Consider the following 22651-nt stretch of genomic DNA (forward strand, 5'->3'; position numbering starts at 1 on the left):
AGGCGGGTGGATCACGAGGTCAAGAGATCGAGACCATCCTGGTCAACATGGTGAAACCCCGTCTCTACTAAAAATACAAAAAAAAAAAATTAGCTGGGCATGGTGGCGCATGCCTGTAATCCCAGCAACTCAGGAGGCGGGGGCAGGAGAATTGCCTGAACCCAGGAGGCGGAGGTTGCGGTGAGCCGGATCGCGCCATTGCACTCCAGCCTGGGTAACAAGAGCAAAACTCCGTCTCAAAAAAAAAAAAAAAAAAAGAAAAAAAGGACTAGGGAGGTAGGTGGGAGGGAGTAGGGTCAGCTCCGAGAGGAGGGTGGACTTTCTTTTGCTAGTTCTGCAGGGTTCATGTGGGGTGACCAGGGCCTCCCAGGGCAGCAGCAGCAGGAAAGAAAGTCAAGTCAGAGCGATCTGAGGCTTAGGAGATGCCCCCTCCCCACCCACACCCCTTGTCCCCAGCATGCTACCAGGCACTAGTCCTGTGCTGCAAAGGGAGAGCAGGTCTCGGCCTTCGCCACTGTGCTGTGGGCGGGGGGTCCACCCGGGTGGGGGCTGCCCCTGCGCTCCTGTTGCCGCAGGACCTTTCTTCCGGGCCTTGAACTCGCATCTCTCCAGCAAGGCCCCAGCGATCTCAGGGAGCCCGAGCCTGGGCCTGGACGTGGGCTATGTGGTGTGGCCATAGTCTGAGGCCCTGTCTGGGGGTGGGGCCGCTATTCCGACGCCCCAGTAATGGCCCAGAACTGCTCAGGCAGGCGTAGCTTCCTAATGGACATTAATGGCCCCGCAAGCATAACCGGACCGCGCCTAGGGCCTCTCCCTTCAGACTGCACCGCGCCTCCCTTTAGATTCCGAAGCTGGAGCAGGAGGGACGAGCGCGACAGGAGAAGGTGACCAACAGAGACCCAGACGCGAGAGGGAGAGAGAAGCGGGGGGCTACGACGACCCAAGAGAAAGGAGGTCGAGGAAACCACCGCCTTGGACGGGGCGGCCCCGCCCACCTAATGTGGTCCCGCCCACTGCGGCTTTAGCCCCGCCCATTGTTGGGGGCGTGGGTCGGGGGGCTGCTTCCCGGAACCATGGCCACGCAGCGCCATCTGGCAGGAACTGCTGGCATTGCATCGTCCGAGGAGTTGCCCCAGGTCCCCCGCCCCTCTGACTTCCTTTCGATCCAGTCCTGCGGGGTGGGAACTGGAGTGAGGCTGGCGCCCTAGAGCTGGGGCGCTACAGAGGAATAAGGGTGTGGAGTGAGGGAGGCAGAGGAGCCCCTAGTCGGTTTTGCCTCCTCATCTTGGACCTGACAAGCACCAGGGAATATCGCTGAAACCCCTCAAAAACAGCGCTTTGAGCATCTTGGCCTGTGCAAGGAGAGGCCAGAGCTGAAGCAGCCTCAGGAAGGATATTTAACCCAGCCTGTGGTCCTGGAGTCATCCTTCAGGGAGAGAGCGCCCATGCTGTCCTGGAACCTGCAGTCTGCAGCAGGTGGTGGGGACGAGGAGGGAGTAGTGGAAGGGGTGGTGACAGCAGACAGGGCTCACCTTGCCAGAACACTAGTATTGTCCCATAGGCAGTGCGGAGCCCTTGAGACGTGGTGTGGGGGGTGACAAGGTCAGGACATCCATGTTCTTAGAGGTCAGGTTTGGTGAGGAACAGGGGCAGGAGTGGGAAGGAATGAGCTCACAGGGAGGAGAATGGGTCGCCCTGTGGGGTGTGTGACCACCTTTTCACCCAGCACAGAGCCTGAGGGAGGGCTAGATGGAACCAAGGGATCCATAAGAATTGGCTGGTGTGCCAGGTACTGTGGCTCACGCCTGCAATCTCAGCACTTTAGGAGGCCGAGATGGGCGGATCACCTGAGGTCAGGATTTCAAGACCAGCTTGGCCCACACGCTGAAACCCCATCTCTACTAAAAAAACACAAAAATTAGCTGGGCATGGTGGCAGGCACCTGTAATCTCAGCTACTGGGGGTGCTGAAGCAGTAGAGTCGTCTGAGCCAGGGAGGCAGAGAGGCAGAGGTTCTGAGCTGAGATAGTGCTACTCTAGGCTGCAAGACAGAGCAAGACTCCATCTCAAAAAAAAAAAAAAAAGGCCGGGCGCGGTGGCTCAAGCCTGTAATCCCAGCACTTTGGGAGGCCGAGGCGGGTGGATCACGAGGTCAAGAGATCGAGACCATCCTGGTCAATATGGTGAAACCCCGTCTCTACTAAAAATACAAAAAAAATTGGCTGGGCATGGTGGCGCGTGCCTGTAATCCCAGCTACCCAGGAGGCTGAGGCAGGAGAATTGCCTGAACCCAGGAGACGGAGGTTGCGGTGAGCCGAGATCGCGCCATTGCACTCCAGCCTGGGTAACAAGAGCGAAAACTCCGTCTCAAAAAAATAAATAAATAAATAAATAAAATAACTGGGGGTGTGGAGATAAAGAGAGCACCCACATTTGGGAGAAGGACACACCTCGGAGATGGAAAGGCCCTACCAGTGAGGGGGCGGGGCTTCCAGAAGCGGAGGTGGGGAGCTAGTTCCACGGGGCATCCTGAAGCCAGGCCCGGGACCACCGCTCCCCCAGTCTTTGCTGAGAGAACCCTGCCAGATGGCCACGGGAGGGCTCCAAGGGTGGGCTAGATCAGGGCAAGTGATCTCGGTGGTTTGGGGTCCAGGACGGTCCTTGGTGTCCCAAGCCAGATTAGAGAGGGTTGAAAAGGGAGTGGGAGGGAGGAGGGGCCCAGATCTTGGGAGGGGAGGTGGAGGGGGCAAGGGTGAAGGGAGGCCCTCGATGTTCAAAATGGCAGGGCACATTTATGTGGGGGGCTGGAGCCAGTGACCAGAAGTGCATGCAGAAGGTGACAAGATGTAGAGGAGCTCCTGAGGAAGCAAGGGGGCTCAGGTGGAGGGGCCGCTCCTCCACAGGAGGGGAGCATGGCCCAGAAGACGGGAACCAGGGGTTCTTAATCCTCTGCGGAAGACTTTGGCTGAGGGAGGGAGGGGGTGCCGGGAGATCCTGGTTTGAAATGAATGCTGAGTGCCTGGCACTTCCCCTGGTCGGCGAGGGAGGGGCCACTGACATTTGCCAGGGCGTGGGCGCGCCTGTCTTCGTCCCTGAGCTAGACGGCAAAGTACACAGGCAGACGAAGGGGTCCGACGCGGGGGCGCAGGAGTCAGGCGGATTTTATTGACTGGACAGCAGGCCGGGGCTGTGAGCAGCACCTGGAAGCCGCAGCAACTCTTCCTGGGTCAGGCGTGGAGGCGCGGGGCGGGGCGTGGGGACGCTGTCAGGACGGTTCGGGGGCCAGGCGGGGCCAGCCAAGGCGGTTTGCTGCGGGGACCACGGCTGGGCGGGAGACGTCTCTCTGAAGTCTCTAGCGAGAACAGAGCAAGGCCGTGGGGAGGGGGCCGTGCGCCCTCCACCGCCGCCCCCGGGTGCCAGGGTCGAGCCTGTCCGAGGAAAGTCTTTGTGGGAGCAGAGCGGGGGATGAAAGGGCCCCAGGGTGCCCTCTAAACGAGCAGCTCGGTGCTCTGACTCAGACCTCCCGAGACCCCCTTGCCCGCGCTGGTCCAGGCCTCCTCCCCTCTCACGTACCTGGACTGCTCCGCCGAAGTCCAGGGACTGAGGTTCGCGTGCAGGCTCCGGGGCGCGCGGGCTCCCGGGCGCACGGACGGGGATCCCTGCCTCGGAGCTTCTGCGTTGCGCCTCCCACAGCTCCTGAGCCCAGGAGGGCGGCAGGAGAGGAGCCCCGCGGGCGGCGGGCCCGGGGGAAAGGGTGTCCCTGGCCAGGGTCTCGGCGGCCGGGTGCAGCGCGCGGCGCCACAGGTAGGGTGAGCGGCGCAGCCCCATGAGCAGGCCGGCGGCGCGGCCCACCGTGTGATAGCGGGGACTCGCCACGTGCTTGTACCAGGCGCTGGCGGGCAGCGGCAGCAGGAGCAGGAGGAGCGGCAGCGCCAGCCGCAGCCGGCTCGCGGGAGCCTCCCGCACCCCCCGGCCCGGCGCCAGGGCGCTCGAGTCGACGGCCGCCCTGCGGGGCGGGCCACTAACCGGCTCGGTTGGGTTTGGGCGCGCAGCGGAGTTGGGACGCCGGGTACCGGAGCCCAGGAGGCAGGAGGTTAGAGGCGAGCTGTGGGTCCCCTGCGGGTCCAGCTTTAACCGCTCGGTGGCCCCGCCTCGGTCCGCCCCTGCGGTACCCGCTGCGCTCCCCAGATGGGAGGAGGGACAGAGGGAGGAGAGGTCACCCCCGCAGCTGGCGGGGGACATGGGTTCCGGAACACCTCACTGAGTGGGCCGCTGGTTGGACGTGGGCTCGAGGCTCCCCTAGAGAGCCATGTCCCCTTTTCTGCCTGCTCAGCCTCCTCCCCCCAGGAGCGGAAGTGCCAGGGAGGGGGTCCTGGGACCATGGGCCTCAGGGGCCACTGATGAGGGAGTGGGGGTGTGGGATGCCCCTTTAGACAGAGCTCCTGCAGGCGGGCGCCAGCAGAGCAAATGCCCAGGGACCCGCAGAGCTACAGTGGCTATCACAGGAGGGTTATCGGGAGCCCTCAGCACCGTTCAAGACCCCTCTGGGTGATTCCCTGCAAGAGTTGTCCTTTGTCCATGCCTAGCACAGCTCCCAAAGCTGTCCCCACATCCTGTCCTGTCTTTTGCCACCGCCTGCTTCTCTCCACCAATCCATCTCCCAGCAGAGCTGAATGGAGGCTTAGAAGCCTCATGTTGGCCACACCAAGCCAACCCTGAGGTCTCTGCTTCCCCGAGGCCTCCAGGACAAAGAGTCAACCTCTTCATGAACTTCTAACTCTGAAGGGGCAGGACAGGACCTTGCAGACGTCCAGAGCCTCGTCCCTGGGCATGGTTCCCCCAGAGAACTTTCTCCAGCCAGTCTCAATTTTTGTCTGAACCAACAGCCTGTGGCTGTGCCTGCCTCTGTGCATCTGGGCCTACAGCATTGTTCTGTCCTTCTCAGCCTGGCTAACTCCTATTCATCCTCCAGGATTCCACTAAATGGCCCAGGTCCTTGGCCAGGCGCGGTGGCTCATGCCTGTAATCCCAGCACTTTGGGAGGCTGAGGCAGGGGGATCACCGGAGTTCAAGACCAGCCTGACCAACATGGTGAAACCCCATTTCTACTGAAAATAAAAAAAACTTAGTTGGGTGTGGTGGTGGGCAGCTGTAAACCCAGTTACTTGAGAGGCTGAGACAGGAGAATCGCTTGAATCCGGGAGGCAGAGGTTGCAGTGAGCCAAGACTGTGCCACTGCACTCCAGCTTGGGCAACAGAGCCAGACTCCATATCAAAAAAAAAAAAAAAAAAAAAAAAAAAGGCACAGGGCCAGACAGTTCCCCAGAATATCCCTCTGTGCCCACCTGGGCTTAACAGTCCCCTCTCAACCAGGTGATGTGGCTCATGCCTGTATTCCCAGCACTTTGGGAGGCTGAGGTGGGCAGATCCCTTGAGGTCAAGAGTTCGAGACCATCCTGGCCAACATGGTGAAACTCCATCTCAAAAAAACTAGCTGGGTGTGGTGGCACGTGCCTGTAGTCCCAGATACTTAGGAGGCTGAGGCAGGGAAATTGCTTAAGCCTAGGAGGCGGAGGTCTGAGCTGAGATCATGCAATACTCTGTCTCCAAAAAACAAACACCGAAAAACAGCCCCCTCCCAAAGGGCAGAGGACTCTTTCAGGATCTCCCAGCAAAGGTGAATCCAGCCCTCCCTGAGTAACCACACCAGTCAGGGCAGCCCCTGGGTCCCAGACACTAGAAATCTTGTTTCGAGTCATCATGAACTATCTCAACTTGACCTCCAGACAGTGCCATGGACGGAACTATTATTGACTCCATTCCCCAATGAGGAAACTGAGGCCCAGGGAGACGTTACCTGCCCCAGATCATGTTGGGTAAACGGTGGAGGTGAGATACATGCTAGCTAGTGAGCCCAAGAGCCTCAGCTTGGGGGAACAGGGTATCCCTGTCCAGAAGGACACAGAAGGGCTGGGGCACGTTGGACACGGTGGCTCATGCCTGTAACCTCAACGCTTTAGGAGGCCAAGGTGGGTGGACTGCTTGAGGCCAGGAGCTCAAAACCAGCCTGGCCAATACAAAACTTAGCCGGGCGTGATGGTACACACCCGTAGTCCCAGCTACTCGGGAAGCTGAGGCAGGGAAATCATTTGAACTTGGGAGGCAGAGGTTGCAGTGAGCAAGGATGGCGCCACTGCACTCCAGCCTGGGCGACACAGCAAGACTCCATCCCAAAAAACAAATAAACAAAAAAAAACAGAAGGTCTGGGGGCAGAGTGAGGCCAACTCCTGAGGTGTGAGGGGCTCGGGGGGCTCTAGTGAGCCTCAGGAGGTTTAGAAGCAGCAGCCCTCCTCACAAAGGCCCTCCCTGTTCCGGGCATCATGGTGAGATGCCAGCCCAACTTGACAGTCGCAGCTGAGGGCAAGAGGATAAGGCTCTCGGCCTCTCCTGCCTCAGTTTCCTTATCTGTAAGTGGGGTAGAAACAGTGGCCACTTCATCATCTTGTTGGCATTGATAATTCAGAGGTGGGTCTGGGAACTGAGCCGTGCCTGGTACCCAGTGGGCACTCAATGAATGCTGTGGCTAGGATCTAGCCTTGCTGTGCCAGTGGGCGACCACCCCCAGCCTGTCAGGAAACACTGTGACGGGGGCAGAATGGGGGATGCAGATGGAGCTGTCTGCGCCACCTGGAGGACCCCAGGGACCAGAGGCCCTGCAAGAAGCTGTCCTTGCTGCGCTCCCCCAGGGCCCCTTGTCCTTGAGAGATGCCTGGAGTGTGTGGTGGGCGGGCAACACAGCACGATACAGGCCAGAGCTGGGCCCCATCAGGGTCCCTTGGCACTGCCGCCCGCTCCCAGCTAAGGTGACGTGGGCGTGTCTGGAGCCCTGGGGGACTGTAGCCCAGTCCAGAGATAGTCCAGGATGCCCCCTGGAGGTGGCCCGGGTAGCTTCTGCAGGGGGAACTGGGGAAACTGATCAATGAATGTCTAATGTGGGATGGAAGTTCCTGTGACAGGAAGCAGAAGGAGAGCTGTAACAGCATAGACACATCTCAAAAATGCACTGGTGTACAATGGAAAAAACTCCCTGCAGCACGGTAGGCTCCATGTGCTGACATTTTCTGAGCGTAAACGTCAGCAATGGGCTGGGCGAGGTGGCTCACACCTGTAATCCCAGCACTTTGGGAGGCCAAGGCAGGTGGATCACCTGAGGTCAGGAGTTCAAGACTAGTCTGGCCAACATGGCAAAACCCCATCTCTACTAAAAGTAGAAAAATTAGCCGGGCATGGTGGCAGGCACCTGTAGTCTCAGCTACTCAGGAGACTGAGATAGGAGAATCCCTTGAACCCAGGAGGCAGAGGCCCCAGTGAGCTGAGATCACACCACTGCACTGAGCCACTGCTCAAGGCAGCCACTTGCCTGCCACAGGCATGAAGCCTGGCCCTGAACAGGAACTCCCTGGTAAGGAGGAGATGAATGAGCAAATCTGTTTTGTCATCTTTAAAATTACTGGTCAGGTGTGGCATGGTGGCTCATGTTTGCAATGAGAGAGCAGTCTGGGCTTTTTTTTTTTTTTTTTGAGACATAGTCTCTCTCTGTCACCCAGTCTGGAGTGTCGCGGTGGGATCTTGGCTCACTGCAACCTCTGCCTCCGGGTTCATGAAATTCTCTTGCTTCAGCCTCTCAAGTAGTGGGATTACAGGCATGCACCACCACACCCAGCTGATTTTTGTATTTTTAGTAGAGATGGTGTTTCACCTTGTTGGCCAGGATGGTCTCGACCTCTTGACCTCGTGATCCGCGCACCTGGTCTTCTCAAAGTGCTGGGATTACAGGAGTGAGCCACCGCGCCCAGCCCACTGCTGGGATTTAAGGTTAGAAAATGGCCTTTTCTCTCTTTTTTTTTTTTTTTTTTGAGACGGAATCTCTCTGTGTTGCGCAGGCTGGAGTGCCGTGGCGCAATCCCAGCTCACTGCAACCTCTGCCTCACAGGTTCAAGAGATTCTTCTGCCTCAGCCTCCTGATAGCTGGGACTACAGGCATGCGCCACCACGTCCAGCTAATTTTTGTATTTTTAGTAGAGTTGGGGTTTCGCCATATTGGCGAGGCTGGTCTTGAACTTCTGACCTCATGATTTGCACGATCTCGGCAACCCTGGCCTCCTGGTTCAAGCAATTCTCCTGCCTCAGCCTCCCAAGTAGCTGGAATTACAATTATGCACCACCATGCCGAATTTTATATTATCATTATTATTTTTAAGTAGAGATGAGGTTTCTCCATGTAGGTCAGGCTGGTCTTGAAGTCCTGACTTCAGGTGATCTGCCTGCCTTGGCCTCTCAAAGTACTAGGATTATAAGTGTGAGCCACCACGTCTGGCCTACAATTTTTTTTTCTTTTTTTTGCGACGGAGTCTTGCTCAGTTGCCAGGCTGGAGTACAGTGGCATAGTCTCTGCTCACTGCAACCTCCAACTTTCAAGTTTAAGTGATTCTCCTGCCTCAGCCTCCTGAATAGCAGGAATTACAGGTGCAAGGCAGCACACCTGGCTAATTTTTTTGTATTTTAAGGAGAGACGGGGTTTCACCATGCTGGCCAGGATGGTCTCCATCTTGACCTCGTGATCTGCCCGCCTCAGCCTCCCAAAGTGCTGGGATTACAGGTGTGAGCCACCATACCCGGCCTAAAAATTTTTTTTTTTTTTTTTTTTTTTTGGAGACGGAGTTTCGCTCTTGTTACCCAGGCTGGAGTGCAATGGCACGATCTCGGCTCACTGCAACCTCCGCCTCCTGGGTTCAGGCAATTCTCCTGCCTCAGCTTCCTGAGTAGCTGGGATTACAGGCACGCGCCACCATGCCCAGCTCATTTTTTGTAGTTTTAGTAAAGACGGGGTTTCACCATGTTGACCAGGATGGTCTTGATCTCTTGACCTCGTGATCCACCCGCCTCGGCCTCCCAAAGTGCTGGGATTACAGGCGTGAGCCACCACGCCCGGCAAAAATTTTTTTTGTAGAGGCAGGGCCTGATTATGTTGGCCAGTCTGGTCTGATTTTGTTAGCCAGCTAAACTCTGGCCAGCAACCAGGCCACCCCAGCCTTCCAAAGTGCTGGAATTACAGACTTAAGCCACTGTGCCTGGCAGCTTTTTTCAGTAAGTGGAGAAACTGGGGCTTCAAGCCTATTTCTGTCTGTTTCTAAAGTCCACGCTCACTGGGCTTGGATCACTTGAGCCCTGGAGGTTGAGGCCTCAGTGAGCTGTGACCGTACCACTGTGTTCCAGCTAGAGCAAGACCCTGTCTCAAATAAATAAATAAGTAAAGTTCAGGCCTCTTCTACAGTATACTGCCTCTTTTCTAGAAGGGTTCAGATCTGGATCAACCTTCTGGATGGCAGAGGGAGGAAGGTCCCGAGTGTGCCTGGCTTCCAAGGGTAGGGAGGAAGCCCTGTACAGCAGCATCCATACAAACACGCCCTGTGCTAGGCCCAGCGTAAAGAGGACACGTTCTGTTCCTGCCTTCTAGAGGCCCCTCCTCTGCAGGACTGGCAAGACTGCCCTGGGCTGGGAGATGGACATCACCACGCTGCGTTTCATGGTGTCTGTCATGTAGGGATTTGAACAGGGCATTAGGAAAATGGAGGTGGGACCAGGCTTCTGCGTGTTCCAAATACCAGAGGCTTCCTAATAAGTTGGCCAGAATTAGCAAACGCAAATACAGCACGTCCAGTTAAACGTGAATTTCAGGTAAACAAGGAGCAGCATTTTCGTATGAGTCTAGCCCATCAATATTTGGGCTATAGTTACACTAAGACATGACTCCTTGTTCATCTGAGATTCAAACCGGGTGTCCCGTGTTTCATCTGGCAACGCCAGTCCGTGGAGCCCAGCGAGGATTGACGTTACTACACGCGTGGCCCAGAGGAACCAGGGACAGCCTGGCCAAGCGGGCGGCGCGCGCTTCCGAGTGGCCGGCTCGGGCTAGAGCGGCCGCGGCCCAGGACCCCGCTCTAGCCGGCGCCTCGTTGGGGCGGAAGTGGCGACGCGCACTTCCGCCAGGCGGGCCCGTTGCTGGGCGGGGCGGTGACGTTAGCCCGGAAGGGGCGGGCCCGCCGGGAGCCAGGCCGCGCGGCGCCGCGCCGGCCGGGAGGGGGCCGGAGTCCGGACCATGGCGGCGGCGGCGGCTGGTACCGAGGGGCGGCGCGCGGCCCTGGAGGCGGCGGCGGCGGCGGTGCCCGAGCGGGGCGGCGGGAGCTGCGTGCTGTGCTGCGGAGACCTGGAGGCCACGGCGCTGGGCCGCTGCGATCACCCGGTGTGCTACCGCTGCTCCACCAAGATGCGGGTGCTCTGTGAGCAGCGCTATTGCGCCGTGTGCCGCGAGGAGCTGCGCCAGGTGCGGGGCGCCGGGGGTGCGGCTCGGGGGCGGCGGGGCTCCTGACGGCCGGAAGGGGACTTTGCCTCCCTACGGTCCGGCCATGGGCGCCGGCTTCCGAGACAGGCCTGAGGGCCACCCGGGGCGGGGTCCCGGCCGTATGGCTGACGGCGGGGCGTTGGGGCTGGGAGGCAGGAGGCGGCCGAGCGGGTTGGAGAGCGAGCATGCCCTGTGGGGACAGCCTGGGGACTTCCCCCACGTCCCTGGGGTTCCTGCCGGGCCACAGGAAGGGGGCCTGAGCAGATGGAGAACTCTGTGACCGCTCGTCTTCGGGAGTTTATTTCCCAGGGGCTTCCATTCAGGCGGAGGAAACAAGGCAAGGGGGATCCTCTGGATGCCATCCGTCCTGGAAGCAGAGAGTCAAACCCTGGGAATTCTCAGCCCAGCTGTTTCTGGGCTCTCATTGGGTGACCCTGATCAAACTTCCAAGACTAACGTTTTCCTCTGTGGAGTGGAGATGACACCAGTCTCGGAGGGAGACCCACTCACCGGAGGGGAAGATCTCCCGGTTCTTGGCGGGAAGGGAGAAAAGTGTTGGGAAGTTCTCCTCCTCCTCCTCGCCGCCTCCTTTGACTCTCATCTCTAAAGTGAATGGGAGACGTTTTTGACTGTCCAGGCTTGGAAGCCCTGGAGGGGTCAGAGGGTGCCATGCAGTGTTCCCCCACCCTCCCTGTACTCTCTGCTGCTGGTTGTGGGCACCTGGCTGGAGCCCCTTAGGTTTGGTGAGCTTAGAGATTTGTTTGCTCCCAGCATTGTGAAATTCTCCTGATTTGTTCATAGAAGGCTTTGGCTGGTGACAGCTGCCAGGATTCTAACTTTCTTTTTCCTAGAAGAGATGCAGAGCAGTATTGAGGGATAGATTCGTTCTTTCCTTTTTTCCTCTTCTCTCTTTTTTGAAAGTAGACGTTACGTCAAAGGAGCTGGAGAGCGCTGCTATTCTCTGAGCAATTTGTGGGCATCTACCCTGTGCCCTTTTTGGAAAAAGACATTTGGAGATGCTGTCAGTCATGTGACAGAAAGAGGCAGACCCAGACCCAGGGGAGATCTAGGCTGCAGAAACAGTCACAGAGGACCTTGGCCGGTGGCTTACTCAGAGGGCGCTTCCTGGCTTTGCCAGAGCCTGGCTTGCCGGCCAGGCCTGCATAGCATGACGTCACTCCAACAGCCGGGTTTCCCGGCACACCTGTAGCTTCCCTCAGGAAAGAAGATGCTAAGGAGTTGTTGGCACGTGAGGTCCTTGGCAGGCTGCAGGTCTGATGCAAGACATGAGTGAACATCTACACATGCTTACTCCAGCAGCCTCTGCCCACTCTCATTCCTCGCAGGCCCCACATCCTCCAGGACTCTGTGGCCCGGAGCTGTTGACAGGAGCTGTCAGCCAGGGTGTGGTTTGGCACTGGGTGCCCTCAGCTGAGCCTCGGCTTCCTCTCAGGCCCGTCCCCACCTTGCTGGGCTGAAGGAGGGGTCCTGGGAAGTTTGCTGTTGGCTGCTCCCCTCTGCTTTGCATTCATCCTGTTTTCCTTCCCATCTTGAAGTTGCCGCATCACTCTAGCCTCCTTTTTCCCTTACTGAGTTCGGCGTCATCCCGAGTGCGTTCTGTGTCCCACGCGTGCTCAGGAATTCCCACTGCAGCCCTCAACTCCTGAATCCTGGCATTGCCTTGGCCTTCCTTATGGGACTGAGGCTTTGCGAAAATTGGGAGGAAAGTGTCCAGGATGCCCTGTGGAATTGGCCGACTCCATGTGCTTGTTTGTTCCGCACACCTGGACCCAGGCCTTCCCTGCAGAGGCCACGACTGCTGCTCAGGCAAGGAGCCAGATTGGCCCAACCCCTGGCAGGCGCTCAGGGTGGAAGCTGAGGCTGGTTCCCCTCTGTGGGAGGTGGGGGCACCGGTCTCAGCCATGGCTGACCGAGCCCCTGGGGTGGTGGAGCCCCAAGTACTGGGCCTCTTTTCTGGCCACGTCTTTCTTAAGGGCTGGTTCCTGCTGTTTGCGTCTTGTTCTCCAGCTTACACTGGTCCCTGGTGTTACTACCGGAGTCCTGACGGGGCTGCGGGGGCCCCCCAGGGCAACCCCCCCCATCTCACGGGGAGGCAGTGGGAGGGGCAAGGAGGGCCAGCCCACAGCCACCCAAGGGCCCAGGTCAGGAGGGCGACCTGCTAGCTTGAGTCATGCTTCCCTACTCCTACTGTCCCCTCCCTATCCCCCATGGCCCTGGCCCTCTCTGTAAGATGCTCCCTGCTGCTGTCCCCATCTGGGCTCCTTGGGGGTCTACGCTCTCTAGATGACCCTGGGAGCCATCCCCAGGGTACCCTTCCCCACGTGTGGGCAGGCTCTCACTGCCACCTCACTCTTCCAGCCCTTACAGCTGTCCTTTTGTGTGCCTATGGCATGTTGGGGGGTGTGGGGCGGCAAGGCCCCAGGCAGACACCACACCTGTCCCTGTGAGGGGCCAGGGGTCCCTCCTGTTCCTGTGCAGGCCTCTCCCATCTGCTTCTCATCCTCCTTGGGGCCTGACCTGGCCATCTCCAGGGCTCACACAGGGTGCCCTTCCCCCATCATTGGCTGCCTGGCCCATCCCCAAGCTTCTCCCTATGGTTCCTGTGTTTCTGTTCTCAGGTGTGCAGCCCTCTCCCTCTCTCTAGGGGTGACCTAGAGCTGTTGCCTCCCTGTGTAGTCCCAGCCCAGCCTTCTCCCCCGGCCCCCACGTCCCACCCCGGCCATCTCCCACCAGCCTGTAAATCCCACTCCCAGCCATCTCCCCACCGGCCCTCAAGTCCCCTACTCCCAGCCTGGCTGTGCTGACGTGCCACCAGGCTGGGAGGGTCTTGCTGTTTGGCTCCTAGGTGGACCGTGCCTGACCCCAACCTGGCCACCATGCTGTAGGGCACAGTCTTGTCCAGCCCCCTCCTCACCCTCTGCTAGGGGCGGGTCCTCTGCCTCCAGCTGCTCCCTGGCTTCAGAGAGGCTCCCTTGACCAAGTCCGCCAGCTCCACCATTGCCATCCCACACAGGTTTCTCGGGACTTTCAATCGCATGGGGCGTGGGTGCCTCTAGGCAGCAAGGACAGAGGAGTCTACGTGCTCCTCAGCGGGGCCTGGCACTGTGCCCGAACACGGGCGGCACTCTGAAGATGCATGAGTGGAGGTTGGCTGCATGTTAGGGGTGCCTGGGATGCCCCGTGCCTGCAGCCTGAGGGGTTGCCACCCAGGGTGGATGAGAGCGTGCGGCTGAAGGGAGGGGTGCCAAAGTGGGGAGGCAGGGCTAGGGGCGCCGCTGGCATGGGTTTCCTCGAGGGAAGGAAGTTGTGTCTCTTCGGAGTCTGATGGGCTTGGCTGCTTTTTGGCAGTCTTGGGGGCTTCCCTCACAGCCAGATGCTAGCTTCCTCGCCCGCGTGCTACTTCAGGAGCTGTGGCGGGGGAGTGGCCCTGTCTGGTTCCCGGGAGTCCCGGCACTCAGCTCCCATAGGAGGCTCATGGTCTGGATCCTGGCAGCACCCTGAGTGGCTCTGCAGAGTGTGCCCATGAGGGTCAGGCTGGAGAGGCTCCCTTGGGACTAGAAGGCAGGGCTGGGTGTCAGCTACCTCAAGGGCGGCCGCTGTGAAAAGAGGCCGCACAGGGCCCTGGGCCCTTCCCCATGTTTGGGGTGTGCCGAGATGCTGCTCGGAAGGAGGAGAGCTGGGGGACAGATCAGGGTGCTGTGGTCCACAGTGAGAGCCTTTGTAATGGGGCTCTGGGGTGGGGCTGCAACTCCCATCTGAAGGCGTGGGAGGCAGCTGTGATGAGGCACCCATCTAAGCCCACTGTGTGATGGGGACAAAGAGGTGGCCTAGTTCATCCTGCCCAGCCTTGCCTGATGTGACAAGGGCAGTAAAGGTCTGGGCTACTGTTCCTGCAGCTCGAACTGTCCACCCCGCCCTCGAAGAGCTGACTCCTGTCTGCGGGGTGGGGGCAGCCTCCTCACAGCACAGCAGCCTGTCATGGCAGAAGTGGAGGCTGAGCTCTCCTGGTGCTCCTGACCCTCCCAGGGAGCCAGCTTTAACTACCCGCTATGGGGGACAGAGATCACTCCAGGGCCCCCCCGAGCACGGGTGGGATTGGCTGTCCCTGCCAGGCCTCAGGTTTCCCAACTTCACGGCCGTTCTAGCCCGATGTCCTTTTTGGCTAAGGCTAAATGTAACATGACCTTAGTGTGATCCTTCCCAAGGTGAGGACGTCCCCTGCCCTGGATGTGTCCGTGAGGCCTCCAACTACTTTCAGGGCCCTGAGCCGAGGCATGTGACCAGTGCCAGGGTTGGGACAGTGGCAGAACCAGAAGGGGGCCTGACCAACCCAAGAGGTGGGGTGGAACCTAACTCCACAGGTGTGGGGGCACCAAGGGTACTCGCCAGCAGGGCTTTGTGGAGAGCAGGAGTGCTAAGCTGAGCGAGGGCACCTGGGCCATCTGGAGGCACAGGGCAGACAGGGGCGGGTCCTCGCACAGCCAGTTCTGCAGGTCCTGAGACCCCTGGGAAGGGGCTTATGCAGAGGCTCTGCAACGCGTGCTGCGTGTGCGTGAGCTGAGGTGGCTGGCTTGAGCCTTTGGCCGTGGAGGCTCCATGGAAACGTGGGTGTGGGGGCGTCAGACAGGGTGGCTGGGCCTTGTCACCTGATGCATCCCCGGCTGGCTGCGATTGGTATTCTCTCAGCAGCTGCTTGGAACGCATCTCTTTTCTGTCCGGGAAAGCAACGCAGAGTGACAGCTGCTCTGTTCCCCGAAGGGTGGAGCCGCCGGGTGAGGGCCGCTGCCTGTGGGGCAAGGCCGCTTTGGGACTGGCCTGGCCGCCCCCTGGTGGAGAGGCCGGGCGTTGTGTCTCTGTGCTCTGCCCCGGCCACTGTCTACCACTGTCTGATGGGGCCTCCCGGGAGGGCTCCTGATGCCTCCCTTCTACTCAGAGGGGATGTGAGGGCTCCCTTGCCTCTGAACCTCTGTGGCATCCCAGGCGGGGGTCCCATCCCAGCCCTGCTCACCACCCCTCTGGTCTTTGGCTTTAGGTGGTCTTTGGGAAGAAGCTTCCTGCCTTCGCCACCATCCCCGTCCACCAGCTGCAGTATGAGAAGAAATATGACATCTACTTTGCAGATGCAAAGGTGTATGCATTGTACAGGTGAGCAGGGCCTCTCCCTGGCTCCCAGCCTCCCCCTGGCCTCACAACTGGAGGCACTTTGGGGGCCACATGGTACATCGATACTGCGGCCAGGCACCCAGGTTCCTGTGACTGGGGATGCTCACCAGGTCCTCTTGGGGGCGCACTGGGGGAAGACATGCCCAGGTGGCACAACACCTACCTCGGGGGCTCCTTGAGGGGCACACAAGCTTGTGTGAGCCAGGCCCGTGGCCTGAAAACCCAGTAAAGGGCACAGCTGTCCCAGGGCTGGTCTCCCAGGGGAGGGGCAGGTCATGGGCTCAGGGCTAGAGCCAGGCTTCTGACCCAGGCCGTGCGCAGCCTCAGCCATGGTCTCCTGGGTCACAGACTCCAGCCTCCCCGTGGTCTTGCGTCTGGCCTGGGTCATGGGCCTGGGGCCTGGTAAGTGGCCCCACTTCCAGCAGTGACACTGAATGTCCTGGGACCGTGGGCGGCTCGGTGTCTCCCTAGGCAGCTGCTGCAGCATGAGTGCCCGCGGTGCCCCGAGCTGCCGCCCTTCAGCCTCTTCGGGGACCTGGAGCAGCACATGCGGAAGCAGCACGAGCTCTTCTGCTGCCGGCTGTGCCTCCAGCACCTCCAGGTGTGCCCCCCGGAGACCCCAGACAGAGCCCAGGTGGTGGGTGGTGCAGGGGATGCGGCCACACAGTGGGGAGGGGCATGGCCACCTGCTGCCTCTGGCCCTGAGTGGCCCCCCTGAGGGTCAGGCTGCACGTAGCAGGGAGGCCTCTGGTGACTGACGGGGCCCTCTCCTGGCCCCTGCTGCTCCGCTGCTGGCCCGTGGGAAGAGGCGGGAGGCCTGGGTCCCCCAGCCCGTGCCCAGCCCCCTGTGCTCTGCAGATCTTCACATACGAGCGCAAATGGTACTCCCGCAAGGACCTGGCCCGGCATCGCATGCAGGGGGACCCCGACGACACGTCGCACCGCGGGCACCCGCTCTGCAAGTTCTGTGACGAGCGCTACCTGGACAACGACGAGCTGCTCAAGCACCTGCGCCGTGACCACTACTTCTGCCACTTCTGCGATTCTGACGGCGCCCAGGACTACTACAGGTGGGCAGGGCGATGCGCAGATAGATGACCCTCCCTCCCTCGGGCCACGGCTGGGAGCTGGCCAGGGCGTGGGGCTGGCACCCCTGACACCCCATCTCCTGCCAGTGACTACGCCTACCTGCGTGAGCACTTCCGCGAGAAGCACTTCCTGTGTGAGGAGGGCCGCTGCAGCACAGAGCAGTTCACCCACGCCTTCCGCACGGAGATCGACCTCAAGGCCCACAGGACGGCCTGCCACAGCCGCAGCCGTGCCGAGGCGCGCCAGAACCGCCAGATCGACCTGCAGTTCAGCTATGTGCCTCGGCACTCACGCCGGAACGAGGGTGAGCAGGCGCCTAGCCTGGACACCCCTGGCGGGGGGGCTGTGACCACGCCCTGCTCTGGAGCCTCAGACCAAGCTGCAGATGTGGGAGGTGACCTCCCGCCCTCTGGCCAGGCTGGAGCCCCTGAGCACCCCATGTGTGCCAGGAGCGCTTCCTCCCTCAAGGTCTCAGATCTGCTGCCCTGGGTGCCTGGTGCCTCTCCCTGGACCAGGAGGCTTGTACTGAGCACCTGCTGTGTGCAGAGATCGCCAGGGACTGGGGCCCTGCTCCTACTCCTCTCCCTTCCCCCGTTCCTGTAACTCAGCACCTAGGTTGTTGAGGCCTGTGGCTGGCGTGGACCCTGCAAGGCACCTGTGCCATCCCCTGGTCTCATGTGCACGGTGGGTGGGCAAGCTTCTGCTGCCCAGGCCTGAGCATTGGCCAGGTGTGGCCTTGACAGCAGGCCTGTCCCTCCTGTTGTCGTCCTGGGGTCCCGCGAGGTGACAGGCTGTCTGCTGGCCGCAGGGGTTGTCGGTGGTGATGACTACGAGGAAGTGGACAGGTACAGCCGCCAGGGCCGAGCGGCCCGGGCCGGCACTCGTGGAGCCCAGCAGAGCCGCCGAGGAAGCTGGAGGTACAAAAGGTGGGGGGCCTTGTGTGCCGCTGACGTTCTTCTGTGGTGACCATGGCCACTGGCCAAGCTGGGAGTAGGGATGGGGTCAGGGATTGTGGCCAGAGATTCTGCGGTCCTGAGTGGCAACACGGTCTCCACAGTGTCTTTGGTGCACAGAAGTTTCTTCCTCTTTCTTCCAGTTCCAGCCGCAGCCAGATCCCAGGGTTGGTGTGGGTGAAAGGGGCCTTTGGCAATTGGGCAGTCACAGCAGTGGTCCAAGGAAGCACTGGCCTGCCAGGCTCTGCAGGGCATCAGACCCCACATACTGGGCCCAGGCACTGCCCATGCTCAGCCTGAAGGCTGTCCTCCTTGTCCCAGGGAAGAAGAGGACCGGGAAGTAGCAGCTGCAGTCCGGGCCTCTGTGGCCGCGCAGCAGCAGGAGGAGGCACGCAGGAGCGAGGACCGGGAGGAAGGTGGCCGGCTCAAGAAGGAGGAGGCAGCGGTGCGGGGTCCCGAGGAGCCCCGTGGCCCCCGGCACCCACCCCGGACTCAGGGTGAAGGCCCAGGTGAGTCAGCCCTACCTGGGGGTAGCTCTGCCGACACCAGGAGGCCAGTGGCCAGCTCTTAACAAGCTTGGTGCCCGGAACCTTTACCTGGGAGGTCGAAGAGCACCCTGTGCTCCCAGTCCCCAGAGGGCTTGTCCCCACACCCTGACCTAGGGGCCTTGTGTTTCTCATAGGCCCCAAGGAAACCTCGACAAATGGTCCTGTAAGCCAAGAGACCTTCCCAGTGACAGGCCCAGCCACTCCAGGGTGTGTGTGGTTGCCCATGGGTGAATGGTGCGTGGGCAGGTGGGTGCGGGCAGCCACAGGTGGGTGCTAGGAGGGCAGGTGTGGAGCCACAGAGCCTGATAGCTGCTGACCAGCTCCCTTCCCTGCGCCCAGCCCCCTCCCACCACCCAGCCCGAAGCTCAAGGACGAAGACTTCCCCAGTCTCTCCGCCTCCACTTCCTCCTCCTGCTCCACTGCAGCAACCCTGGCCTCTGTGGGGTTGGCGCTGCCATATGCCATCCCTGCCAGGAGCAGGAGTGCCTTCCAGGAGGAGGACTTCCCCGCCCTGGTGTCCTCAGCGCCCAAGCCTGGCACCACCCCCACCAGCCTCGTTTCTGCCTGGAACAGCAGCAGCAGCAGCAACAAGGTAGCGCGGCCCCCACCCTCAGCACAGGCTGCCAGCAGCGGCCAGCCCACCAGGAAGGCTGGGAAGGGGAATAGGGGCGGCAGGAAGGGCGGCCTGCCCCTCCCAGAGGAGGAGGAAAGTGGCAGCCCGGCCGCGCAGGAGCCTCGAAGTGCACGCCCCATGGGCTCTGTCGCCTCCGCGCTGCGGCCAGCCTCCACTCAGCCCTCTAAGGTTGGCAAGAAGAAGAAAGTGGGTTCGGAGACGCCCAGCACCGCCTTGCCGCAGCCCCCGCCTCCTAGCTGTCCCCCAGGGTCCGCACAGGCCCTGGAAACTCCTGCCACCAGAGCCGAGGGGCCAGTTGCCATCGTCGTTAATGGACACACAGAGGGCCCAGCCCCGGCTCGGAGTGTCCCCAAGGAACCACCAGGGCTCCCAAGGCCCCTGGGCTCCTTCCCCTGCCCACCGGAAGACTTCCCAGCGCTCGGCGGCCCCTGCCCGCCCCGGATGCCACCACCCCCAGGTACCTGTGCTGCTCAGGCCTGCTCCCTGGGTGTCGGGAGGGGCTGGGGTCAGGATGGAGCAACAGGCAAAGCCTGCAGCTGGGTGGTGGTGACCCCTATGCACTGCTATCGGCCACCCAAGTAACCTACAGCATTCCCTTAACTGCCTTGCATCCCTTGCCTCTGTGAGACTGGCCCTCCTGGCACTTGCCGGGACGGAGGGTGCATGAGCTCACGTGGGCTGGGCCTGCCACACCATGAGCATGGCTGTGGAGAGAAGCTGGCCCCGGAGGCTACGCAACCCGCACTCAGTGAGGGCTCTGGGTCTCATCCTGCCGCCCCTCAGGCTTCAGTGCTGTGGTGCTCCTGAAGGGCACGCCTCCCCCACCCCCACCAGGCCTGGCGCCCCCTGTCAGCAAGCCGCCGCCACCCGGCTTCTCTGGCCTCCTGCCTAGCCCCCACCCGGCCTGTGTCCCCAGCCCCGCCACCACCATCACGAAAGCGTAAGTGTGGGGGGGTTGCCTGGCATCCACTGGGGGCTGGAGGAGGGTACCCTCCCCCTGGGCCGCCCTAAAGGCTGAAACCTCCACCTCCTCTTCACCTCCTGACCCCCAGACCCAGGCCGACGCCTGCTCCGCGGGCCTACCTAGTCCCTGAGAACTTCCGGGAGAGGAACCTGCAGCTCATCCAGTCCATCAGGGACTTCCTGCAGAGTGACGAGGCCCGATTCAGCGAGTTCAAGAGCCACTCAGGGGAGTTCAGACAGGTCAGGCGGGCCTGGGGGGTTGAGCCGGGTCAGGTAGGCCGGGCAGGTGGATAGCCCGTCTTCATCCAGGGCTGGGCCGGAGGGGATGACTGAATCCAGCTCTCTGGCAGCAGGGCCTGATCTCCGCAGCCCAGTATTACAAGAGTTGCCGGGACCTGCTGGGGGAGAATTTCCAGAAGGTCTTCAATGAGCTGCTAGTCCTGCTGCCCGACACGGCCAAGCAGCAGGAGCTCCTGTCTGCACACATGGACTTCTGCAGCCGCGAGAAGCCTCCCAGCACCAAGTCCAAGAAGAACAAGAAGAGCGCTTGGCAAGCCACCACCGAGCAGGCGGGCCTGGACTGCCATGTGTGCCCCACCTGCCAGCAGGTGCTCGCGCACGGGGACGTCAGCAGCCACCAGGAGCTGCATGCTGCCCGGGACGATGACTTCCCCTCCCTGCAAGCCATCGCCAGGATCATCACGTAGCTCCCTCTAGCGTGGCCTGAGCTATTGCACCGTGAACGTCCTTCCTCTTTCCTTCCTCTCCGGGCTGCCAGGCAGCCAGGTAAGGCACCGGTGAGGCCGCATACTCCGGCCTCTTGGTTGGCCAGGCCCACCAGGGAATTGCCAGGATGGTCCACCCACCCTGGCGGCAGACTCAGATGGAAGTCCACCCCTGCCTCACTGGTGGGCCAGTCTTGGTTTGCATTCTTGTGCTTTTGGGAGGCGCCAGGGGAGGGAAGGGCTGGGCTCCTGGGACCTGTTGCTGCTGTCAAAGCCAGAGGTCACGGTGGCCTGATCCAGGCCCTCCCGAAGCTGGGGCCTGCGGTAACTGCAGCCCCAGAGCTGAAAGCTGCGGCTCCACTGGTGCCAGAGTCAGATGTCACAGATGTGTGTTGTATAAACAATTGGCTGTTTCGTGTTTCAAGAATGTTATGGATTAAAAGCAGACACGAAATTGTGCTACTTGAAGTTGAATCATTTTATGAGACAAGCTGAATCTGGGATCTCAAATTGCCTCTGACCTTTTATAAGACAGTTTATCTTCAAATAAATTTATTTTGCAATACTGCACATAACTGGTGTTCTGAGCTTCTCTGTCTTCCGAGTACACCCTGAAGCCAAATTTAGAAACAGGGTGGAGGGGACACCTGAAATACTGCAGCAAAATAATTTGAGCTTAATTATCTGGATCTAGGGTTTTTGGAGGGAGACCAGACACATACGATAACCACCTTTCTGCTTCCAGCACATGTAAGTAGGAAAAAAACTCTAAACACAGCCATATTAAGGCCAAGAATACATCCTTAGATCAGAGAAAGTAGAAATATTTCTCTGAAGTAAGCAGAAAGGGATCTCGTGGTGATGAAGGGCCAAAACCAGTGGCCTGCAGAGGGGCTGGGCCAGAGCACGTGGCGGCATTAGCACTGCCCCCCCTGAAGCTGGGGACTTGGACAGTGGGACTTAAGTGGTGTCCCCTGGGTGATGGCCATCCGGGGGCCAGCTAGGAGATAAGGGGCTGGGTAGAAGCCACCTGCATTCCCCTCACACCTGACACACCTCACAGCTGATGCCCACTTTGCAGGCAATCGTAGGTTCCAGCCCACAGAAGAGTAGAGCAGTCTGGGAAACGGGCTGTTTCCTTAAGGTTATTGAAAATAACTTTTTTTTTTGTGAGCTGGAGTTTCGCTCTTGTTGCCCAGACTGGAGTACAATGGCACAATCTTGGCTCACTGCAACCTCTGCCTCCCAGGTTTAAGCAATTCTCCTATCTCAGCCTCCCAAGTAGCTGGGATTCCAGGCATGTGCCATCACCCTCAGCTAATTTTGTGTTTTTAGTAGAGAGGAGGGTTCCCCATGTTGGTCAGGCTGGTCTTGAACTCCTAACCTCAGGTGATCTGCCTCAGCCTCCCAGAGTGCCAGGATTACAGGTGTGAAAACACACCCCACTTGAAAAGAACTTTGTATTAGCTGGACGTGGTGGCACGTGCCTGTAATCCCAGCTACTCCTGAGACTGAGAAAGGATAATTTCTTCAACCAGGACCCAGGAGGTGGAGGCTGCAGTGAGTTGAGATCGCAGTACTATACTCCAGCATGGGTGACACAGACTCCAGACTCCATCTGGGAAAAAAAAAAAAAGCTGGGATTACAGGCATATGCCCCCATGCATGGCTACCTTTTGTATTTTCAGTAGAGATGGGGGGTTTCACTATGTTGGCCAGGCTGGTCTTGAATGAACTCCTGACTTTGCGCCTGGCCTTTCCCGCCCCACCCCCACCATTCTGTCACCAGGCTGGACTGCATGGCACAATATCGGCTCACAGCAATCTCTGACTCCCAGGTTCAAGCCATTCTCCTGCCTCAGCCTCCTGACAAGCTGGAATTACAGGCATTCGCCGCCATACCTGCTAATTTTTGTATTTTTAGTAGAGACGGTTTCACCATGTTGGCCAGGATGGTCTCAAACTCCTGACCTCAGGTAATCCGCCTGCCTTGGCCTCCCAAAGTGCTGGGACTACAGGCGTGAGCCACCGTGCCTGGCCAAAAAATGACTTCTTAAGTGTAGGGCCACAGCCCTATAGGGTCGTGGGGTGTCCCCTATCACTGTGCTGAGACACAGGATCCCAGAAGTAAAGAGACAGGACACCAAAGGACT

At 59.9% G+C, this 22651-nt stretch overlaps 2 protein-coding genes across 6 annotated transcripts; one reads left to right on the forward strand and one right to left on the reverse strand.

The window, feature by feature from the left end:
* Positions 1-3135: 3135 nt before the first annotated feature.
* Positions 3136-19983, reverse strand: NPW (neuropeptide W). Of its 2 annotated transcripts, none has more exons than XM_032268209.1 (2): positions 3573-5066; positions 3136-3351 (listed from the first exon to the last, which is right to left on the reverse strand). In XM_032268209.1, the coding sequence occupies exons 1-2, from the start codon at positions 4239-4241 to the stop codon at positions 3265-3267; spliced, it is 756 nt and encodes a 251-aa protein (XP_032124100.1). In that variant the 5' UTR covers positions 4242-5066; the 3' UTR covers positions 3136-3264. The 2 variants fall into 2 exon arrangements, 1 of the variants encoding a protein (XP_032124100.1); XR_004265409.1 differs by lacking the exon at positions 3573-5066 and adding an exon at positions 19894-19983 and having other exon boundaries at positions 3266-3351.
* ZNF598 (zinc finger protein 598) lies at positions 10091-21073 on the forward strand. Of its 4 annotated transcripts, none has more exons than XM_032268198.1 (12): positions 10091-10384; positions 15456-15568; positions 16058-16187; positions 16445-16656; positions 16762-16979; positions 17484-17601; positions 17950-18137; positions 18311-18383; positions 18516-19267; positions 19594-19750; positions 19863-20013; positions 20127-21073. In XM_032268198.1, exons 1-12 carry the CDS (start codon positions 10160-10162, stop codon positions 20478-20480), a joined length of 2691 nt encoding a protein of 896 aa, XP_032124089.1. In that variant the 5' UTR covers positions 10091-10159; the 3' UTR covers positions 20481-21073. The 4 variants fall into 4 exon arrangements, with proteins under 4 accessions (XP_032124089.1, XP_032124090.1, XP_032124091.1 ...); XM_032268199.1 differs by having other exon boundaries at positions 17484-17592; XM_032268200.1 differs by lacking the exon at positions 10091-10384 and having other exon boundaries at positions 15461-15568; positions 16062-16187.
* The last annotated feature ends 1578 nt before the right edge of the window (positions 21074-22651 follow it).

This window comes from Sapajus apella, unplaced genomic scaffold, assembly GCF_009761245.1.
Source record: "Sapajus apella isolate SASKATOON/1434 unplaced genomic scaffold, GSC_monkey_1.0 scaffold175, whole genome shotgun sequence".
NCBI lineage: Eukaryota > Metazoa > Chordata > Mammalia > Primates > Cebidae > Sapajus > Sapajus apella.